Source organism: Trachemys scripta, chromosome 13 (genome assembly GCF_013100865.1).
Source record: "Trachemys scripta elegans isolate TJP31775 chromosome 13, CAS_Tse_1.0, whole genome shotgun sequence".
NCBI lineage: Eukaryota > Metazoa > Chordata > Testudines > Emydidae > Trachemys > Trachemys scripta.
In genome coordinates this window covers 43,441,472-43,450,233 of record NC_048310.1, presented here as the reverse complement: position 1 = coordinate 43,450,233, position 8,762 = coordinate 43,441,472, and the positions used below count along the sequence as shown (strand labels likewise).

The 8,762-nt window shown below is 53.5% G+C and overlaps 1 protein-coding gene across 1 annotated transcript; it reads left to right on the top strand.

The window, feature by feature from the left end:
* The first annotated feature begins 523 nt into the window (after positions 1 to 523).
* AGRP (agouti related neuropeptide) lies at positions 524 to 8,029 on the top strand. Its single transcript, XM_034788697.1, has 4 exons — positions 524 to 576; positions 5,261 to 5,514; positions 6,588 to 6,682; positions 7,739 to 8,029. Exons 2-4 carry the CDS (start codon positions 5,340 to 5,342, stop codon positions 7,928 to 7,930), a joined length of 462 nt encoding a protein of 153 aa, XP_034644588.1. The 5' UTR covers positions 524 to 576; positions 5,261 to 5,339; the 3' UTR covers positions 7,931 to 8,029.
* Positions 8,030 to 8,762: the final 733 nt, after the last annotated feature.

The following is an 8,762-nucleotide window of genomic DNA, read 5'->3' as shown; positions in this document are numbered from 1 at the left end:
GGTCTGGCCCTTAGCTCTTTAGATGTTCCTTCACACTGTCAATTTCTTTTGCTCTTCTTAACTCCCTGTGGATGACCCTGTATTTCTGGTTAGGTGGTGCCCAGAAACAAATGCAGGATTCCCAGCAGGGTCATGGCAGGGATAATGCCTGCCTTTGGCATTGTGTGGACCGTGCTTCTGGGATTGCAGTATATCCATACATGTAGCAGCTGGTGCCGAGACAGGGCTTGTTTGCATCAATGAGAGTCTGTGATTGGATTTGGTGCGTATGGCAGTGAGGGAGCCAGTCACCCTCCTTGGAGCCAGAGCCTGGCAGGGTGTAGAGAAGTATACAATTCTCTGCCTCCCCATCCCCCCACCCCCACCTCCCACCCCCCGGCCCTTCCCCCAGCTGTAGAAGGATATGGACATAGATCTAGTTGCAGAGAAGCCCACCTACCTGGTAGGTTAGCACAGTCATGTGGCTGGAGTACTTAATTACAGAAAGCCAATATAAACCCCACTCAACTAGCGGAGGGGAAATCTAGACACAAAGGCACAGCATCTTTCCCAGAGAGATCAGCAGAGCGGAGCACGGTAAGCCCCGTGACCATGTTAAAAAGTCTGTGTTGTGCTATGTCTCAGATTTGTGGCATGTGCAGATTATGTGTGAAGGTGTATGCAAACGCATGGTGACCGTGCTGCGGGCGCGGTGGTGTTACACGCCTGGGGAGATGGCATGCGGGTGTGCATGTGTATTTCATAGGGGTTTGCGTGCCGGTCTCTGACGTCTCTCGAGTGGAGGTTTCCTGGAAGCAGGGCAGGGCGCTGGGAGTTCTACAGTGAATGGGATGGGGGAAATTCTGCTGGGAATGGAAACGTTACAAGAGAACAGGTGAATTTGCTCTCAGACAGCTGGACTGGAGAGAGCCAGGGGCTCTCCAGTGCTGATTCCCACTCCAGTGCTGATTACACAGCTTTTAAAACCACCCCGATCTGCCACAGCAACAGAGAACTAGTTCCATGATACTTGGATGCAGGGGTCAAAGAAGTGAAGGAGAGGTTGGGTCAGTCCTGTCTGGTGCCCTTTCATCCACCCAGGGGCCAGCCCAGCGTCCTGCCACCGGAGGGATTTTGTAGTGTTCTCTTTGCCAGGCAGTACTACCCAAAGGGACTGGTCCAGGGGCTGGAGCCCATTGTGCTGGGAGCTGCACAGACACCCAGGGAAAAGCCAGTTCCTGCCCCAAAGAGCTCCTGGTCCAGATCACGACAAGAGGCAAGAGGGGACTGAGATGCGCCCACAGGCGGGGAGGGGAATGGGAGCCAGAGGGCTTTGCCTAGGCTTGGTTTAGATGTGCCAAGCGACTAGACTTCCACCACTTCCCTGAGGAGACGATTCACCGGCTCAGTACGGTGCCCTGGCGGGAAGGTTCCCCCGGATTCCGTGTCTGTTTTGTTCACCTTAATTCCCTCCTATTTCTTCGCCTCACTTCCTACCATTCTCCTGGCTTCTTCCCTCACTTCCAGTCTTAGAAATTCCTCCTGCACCTCTGGGCTGATTTACCTGCTCGGAAACGTGCCCGTCCCTAGTGCTCTGCTACCGACGCTGCCAAGCTTTACTCAGTTTCCTCTTTAAATAAATCCGTTCCGGCCCCTCGTCACTGCTTGGCGCCCCTCGGAGCTTTCCCCACGCTGTTTCTGACACTAGAGCGCAGAGGCAAGCCCAGCCTCGTCTGCACCTGCATGGAGCCTTTTACCTGGCCTTGCCTCAGAGCACGTGAGATGTGAGACGGGCTGCGGGGAACCAGGGACACCGTGAGGGGCGGGTCATGGGGAATCATGGACAACACGAAGGGCAGGCCACAGGGTATCAGGGACGATGTGGAGGGAAGGCCGTGGGGAATCAGGGACAATCTGAGTGGTGGGCTGTGTGGAATCAAGGATGACGTTGGGACATGGGTGGGACAGGCTGCGGGGAATCACCCCATAGTCTGCTCCATGCCCCCTCTCTGCCCTGCCCCACAGCCTGTCCCCTTCCCCTCCCTGCCCAGTCCCACAGCTTGCCCCCACCCTGTCCAGTCCCACAGCCTATCCTATACCCCTCCTTGTCTGGTCTCACAGCCTGCCCCATACCTGCTCTCTGCCATACCCCACAGCCTGCCCCCTCCCTTGCCCTGTCCTGCCCCACAGCCTGCCCCTCCCCCTCCCTGCCCAGTCCCACAGCCTACCTTATACCCCACCTTGTCTGGTCCCCCAGCCTTCCCCATACACCCTTCTCTGCCCTGCCCCACAGCCTGCCCCTGGAAGATGATGTGTTTAATTTATGTGAGTCTGAGGGATCTCTGAGGGGTCAGCACTGAACTCGGGGGCTGGGCAATTGCACCATGGGGTCTCCGCTCTCAGGAGGGGGTGCAAGACAGGTAGTGAGAGGGACAAAGGCCATGAAGCAGCACAAGCACTCTCCATGGCTCTACTCCTCTTGGGGATGGGATGAATGCCCCAATACTGAACCCTCTGGAGCAAAGCCGGGCATGTGTCTGGGAAGGGCGAGAACCCACTTGTGAAACAGCCGAAGTGGGCAAGAACTCTAGGGACTGCCCCAGATGAACAACCCCCCTCCCCCATTTATTGGCACTAGAACAGACCCGATGGGAGGACACCACTCGGCCAAATACCCTGGGGAGAGTCAACTTTTCCCTGCGACGTGGTGCAAACAGGCAGAGAGGAGGCCTGTCACTGGCTGGCCACCCACTCACTGTGGCTTCTGGGGGAAGCGGTGCTTGTAGCCTGCCCCGCAGTTGTACCTTGGCAGGAAACAACCCCCTTGCGTTCCTCACTGAGCAACTGGAGGGCAAGATCAGTGCTCTCACGGAAGGCTGGTGCTGGGGGTCTCCCACTAAATGCAGCTGTGAGGTCCCAGGTACTGGACTTGCAGTCGGTATCCCAGGTATGGAGCCAAGTATTCCTCTTCACAGCATCAGGGGAGAGCAGCTTGAGACACAGGGAACATCACATGAGATGTCCTAAAAAAGAGGCACCACGAACCAGAGCTGTCTCTATTGTGAGTGAGTCGAGGTGTCTGCATTTGTCCTATGAACTCGAGTCAATGCCTGGTGACCCCAGTTGGTCAGGAAAATAGGGAGGAAAGGGTGCCTACTCCAAGGTGACTCCAGGGACAGTGGCCTTAGAAGTGGCCACACCAATGGAGTGGCTCTAAGAGCTGGATTGGAGGCCTCATAATCCCTCTTCAACAGCAGATCTGTTTGCTTGTCCCTTAGAGCTTTCTGGCCCACCAGGACAATAGCTTCCCTAATGAGGCAGGCAGTGGACACCAGCAAACATCTCAGATGTGTCCTGTGAGAACATGGTGTGACCGAATGCACCCCGTAGTCACTCCTGACACACTATTGTACTAACCTTTGCACAAAGGATGCATTGTAAGGTATCATTTGAAAACTCGTAATTTGCTGCTCAGTATCGTCCCGGGAAAATATGTGTGGCAAGATTATATGTGAAGTTGTAAGATTCCACCGTACGGTGTTATTAACACATGAGGTTGGCAAACAGGTCTGTTGCAAACAAAGGAACGTGTGCTCTGCTTAGTATGCATTTAAGCAGTAAACTGAGTCATCAGGCAGAAAGGGGAGACAAAGGACGCTCAAGGAGGTGAGAACAAAGCTGCAGGGAACATCCTTCCACACAGACTTTTTGACTCCTGGTTCTCAGATGAAAATGTTTTTCAAAAGGGGGACTGAAACTATACAAATGAGGGACAAACACCCCAAGAGACACCCCTCTCTCCCCCTGCCCATTGATTCACTGCCCCTGAAGGGATATAAAGGAAGCAGCCGTTGGACTCAGGGAGGGGTCCTGCCCTAAGAAGTTTGGTCAGTAACGCTGCTGAAAGCATTTGGTGAGAAAATTGTGCTTTGAATTTAACATACACCTCTACCCTGATATAACGCGGTCCTCCGGAGCCAAAAAATCTTACCACGCTATAGGTGAGACTGTGTTATATCGAACTTCTTGTCCCCTGACTGTCCCCTCCAGAGACCCCCGTCCCTAATCACCCCCAGGACCCCACCCCCTACCCAACCCTTCTGCTCCCTCTCCCCTGACAGCCCCGACCCCTATCCACACCCCCCACCCCCTGACAGGTGCTCACCGGCAGCAGCGGGAAGCGGAGCAGCCCAGCCCCAGCCCGCTCCACTCCGCCAGCTCCCAGACGCGGTGCTCCGCTTCCCGCCACCGGTGAGTATGGGCGGCGTCCTTTCCCCAACCCCCCCGCACTCACCGGCGGTGGGAAGTGGAGCACCGCGTCTGGGAGCTGATGTGCCGATGCACCCGAGCGCTGCTTTACCGCGTTGTATGCGAACCCGTGTTATATCGGGTTGAGTTATCAGGGGAGAGGTTTAGTTTTTCAGTTAAGCACCAGTAGAGTTTTATCTTTATTTTCTTTAGAACCATTTCTGACTTTTATGCCTCATTACTTGTACTCACGTAAAATCTCTCTCTCTAGTTAATACACTTGTTTTATTGTTGTATCTAATCCAGTGTGTTTAAATTGAAAGGTCTGGGAAACTCCATTTGGGGTGGCAAGTTGTGTGCATAGTATTCCTTTTAAAGAAATAACAGACCTAACATAGCTTGTATTGTCCAGGAGAGGGCTGGGCAGTACAGGACATACATTTCTGGAGGAAGATCTAAGACTGGGGGTGTATTGGGGTAACCCGACAGTAGAACCAAGGCTGGTGAGAGCCGGAGTGTAGCCCAAGTGTGGCTGGCAGGCTGCAGTCACACACAGACACTCAGGGTGTGACTTGCACGCTAGAAGACTGTTTGTGAGCGGCCCGGGTGAGATCTATTACAGCAAGGCATTGTGAGGCACCCAAGGGTGCAGGGCAGGGGTGCCACAGCTGCTCATTAGTCTGGATTGGACCCTGGTACGTTACACATGCTGGGTGAGCTGCACATCTTCACAGACGCAGCTCAGGCTGCATTGTTCTCTGAGAGGGCTCCCCTAAATCTAAGAAATAGAGGCCGTCAGGAGTCCCCTAGACCAATGCTTGTTTTCTCTAGAGAGTCAGGGCTGGGGTGCCCAGGCCCTCTATTTCTATTTCTCTTCGTTCAAGCGAATAAACGTGTTGAGCGACTAGGACTTGCCTGTTTGCAGCCCGCCAGCCACCTTTCCCCTCGGTACGGCGTCCACCCGAGATGATCGGTTTAGTGATTCATTTAGCAGGGAATGGAGCTTGTGTTTAATCCATGTCCTATCATTCAGCCTGCAGAACAGACGTTTTGAACTTCGGCCTTTGTGCCCAGCCCCGATCCTCCCCCCGTGGTGCAGGTTCTGGGGGATCATGCTGAATATGCTGTTGCTGAGTTGGGGGGTGCTGCAGGGAATCCAGGCCATCCTCTCCTCTGACCTCGGCAGCAGTCACCTGTCAGAGATGCGCCCCAGTCTGGATGGGGCAGACAGTTCCAGCTACCCCAGCCTTCTGCGGAAACTCAAGGAGGCCCCCGTGGGGCCCGCAGGTGAGTGTTTCCCTCCCGCAGGCTGCCCTGTCTCCCCGATGAGAGCAACGACCCGTGAGCAGCGGCCACAAGCAGCGCTGCCACGTTGTTCCAGTCTGCAAGCAGGAGGTCAGACTAGATGATCGTGATGGTCCCGTCTGGCTGTACAGTCTATGAGCCTAGGAAAAGAGAAACCATTTAAAGAAATGCAGCCCCTCACCCTGGGCGAGCCCAGCTTCCCTTGAGGGGCGTGATGTTCAGAACCGCACCCAGGGTCTGCTGTGTCAGGAGAAAAGGGTCACCCCTCCGCTCCAGCCCCAGCTAGGGGAATGTCTCACTCACACAGGGCAGGAACACAGTCGGTCCCTGGTTGGCACAGCATCCCTCACAAGCGTAGTCATTCCCATGGCAACATTGCATCCCCTAATTAGCATAGCCACGCCCAGACTTGTAATTTAATACCTGGCTGACTCTGACAACTTACTGCATGTTATCCTATGGGGTAAATACGGACCCTTCTGCCCTGCAGGGTCTCCCCTATCCCCCGTGCCCGGGGATCTGCAGGGAGTACTGGGCGGTGATGGAGATCCCCTCCTGCCCTGCAGGATCTCCTCATTGCGGCTGTGACTGACAATAACTAAGAGTGTAACAATATTGGATTCTTTCTCCCTTGTTCGGATCTGTCACTCCCAAGCCTGTTGGGCAGGAGAAGTGCCTCCAGCTCCCAGCTAACACAGGAAGGGCATGATAGAGATCTGGGGGGGCTTCTTTCCCATTGGACTCAGCCGGGGGCATTGAGATCTGCAGGCCACACCCAGTGAAGGTGGTGGGCAGATGGGAGCCGTTCTGTGTGTGTTTAGGCACATCTCAGATTGGTGAGTCCTTTGCACCTCTGAGGCACATCATTGTTTAGTGACTTTTGTGACCATTTAATCTCTCCCTGTCCCCCTTCACTCTGGATTGTAGAGAAGTGTGTGTGTGTGTGTGTGTGTGTGTGTGTGCGCGCATGCGGGGTGGGGTCGGAGTGGAGCTCTGGCTCGACCAGTCCCCAGGAGCCAATCAGCAGCATCCTTCACCCTGTCTGTATTCCACAGGGACTTTACCAAGGCCTGGGTTTGACAGGATGGCTATGGAGCTCCGCGTAGCTGATGAGGACCTCATGCAGGAAGCCAGTGTACTGGAGCCAGAGGTAACTTCCTATGACCCCTGTGATCATCTAGTCTGACTTCCTGCAGAGCACAGGCAGTGTTCGACCGCTAAGCAATTCACTTCTTGCCACACTTTTATGCTCCAGAAGCTGAGATTTCATTGCTACTTTTCATGGTTGTGAAGAAAATCTTATACATGATTCTAGTGTAACAGGTGCAGTATTGTCTGCCTGAGTCTGTAGAGAGCCTGAGACCAGTGCTGTGTGAGGTGCGAATTACACCATTCATCTCTATGACGTATTCATTCCCAAACCTAAAGATGACAGGTTAAATGTCAGTATTGTTCACTGCTTCACTGCTGATCATTTTAGCAGAAACATCCAGCAAATGACTTCCCACATTCTCCTGGTGCCCCAAGCCCTAACTGTCCCTATCATCCCCTGATGCTAAAACCTCCAGCTTCCCCATGCCTGGCAATTGCTGAGGTGTGATATGGATTATCAATACAAAAATCCACGGCACACTGAAAACTAAAATGTGAGGCAAGTATAAAACAAATTGAAATCAATAGCAAGATAACCAGTCCGGAGGCTGCTGCATGGATTGGGTCACTATCTGTTTACATGGTTAATTCATTACAAACCTCACTATTATCTGAAGCTACCACCGAATGTCACCAAAGTCCAGGGCCTTGCTGCAAAGAACACGGGGTCTGGACTTTCAGGCCAGACTCACCAGGTTTGTGTACCCTCCCCTGGAGACAGGGGGACATACCCTGACACAGTGCACCCTGGGGCAGCTGTAGTTCAGATCTTCTGGAAATGGATATCATCTTCAGGACACTCTCTTCCCCCTGTGGAGCCAGTTCTGGCATATGCCTGTGCACCTGCCCCATGTCCCTTTCTGGAGATCTGATGAAACCCACGTGCAGCACAGCACCCCTAAATCAATCCAACTTCAGTGCAAGCACAGCAAATGTTTAACCCTCTGTCCTCACAGAGCATGCCGATGGGGGTCCCAAGAACACACTGAGCGGTTCTCCATTCATGTGCATGGTTGTCCTGTATGAAACCCCTTTTCTTTTGCTCCTCCTGCAGGTGTTGTCTGCTGCACTGGGGGCTCAGGGACGAGAGGAGCGCTCTCCACGCAGATGCGTCCGCCTGCTGGAATCCTGCCTTGGGCACCAGCTCCCCTGCTGTGATCCTTGTGCCACCTGCTACTGCCGCTTCTTCAATGCCTTTTGCTATTGCAGGAAAATCAATGCCACGTTCCCATGTGGCAAGAACTAGCTTTGGTTTGTTCCCCGCCAACCCCTTTTTTCGCTCGTTGGATTAGTAACTGTTTTTCCTTACGCCCATGTGCCCTATGCAGTTCCAATAAACCATCTACTAGTAAATAGTGTCACCAAGTTCAGTCCGTCCGCCCCTGGCTTTTTCTTTGCCTCTCTCAGGGATATTCTCCTTTAGCGGGAAACAGCAAATATCTTCAGGCCCATTAGCAAGAAACATGTTACAGAGACCTCCTGTGTCTGATTTAGGGAGTGCTGTCTCAGAGAGGTGACCGCTGGGGAAGGCAGGGGCTATCAGTCTTGTGAGAGTGCCGACAGCCATGTCATCGGTGTCCTGTTCCACCAGATTGCCTGTGGCATGGGATTCTATGGACCTTCACAAAGGGCTCTCTCCACATTGGAGGTGGAGCGGCTGGAAAGCAGAAGTGGTTCCCGTCTGGGGGAGCAGCAATCCTCCATGGCACACAGATGGTCTCATACAACAATGTTTGAAATCAGGTGACCTCAAGAAACTCCTCACAAGTCCACCACTGTGATGTAGAGCAGACCAGCTGGGCTCATAGACCATGGCGTTTAAGGCCAGAAGGGACCATCATGATAATCTAGTCTGACCTCCTGCACATTGCAGGCCACAGAACCACGCCTGAAATAGACCCCTAACTGCTGGCTGAGTTACTGACGTCCTCACATCATGGTTTAAAGACTTCAAGTTACAGAGAGTCCACCATTTACACTAGTTTAAACATGCAAATGCCCTGTGCCCCACATTGCAGAGGAAGGAGAAAACCCCCCAGGGGCCCAGCCAATCTGACTTGGGGGGAAATTTCTTCCCA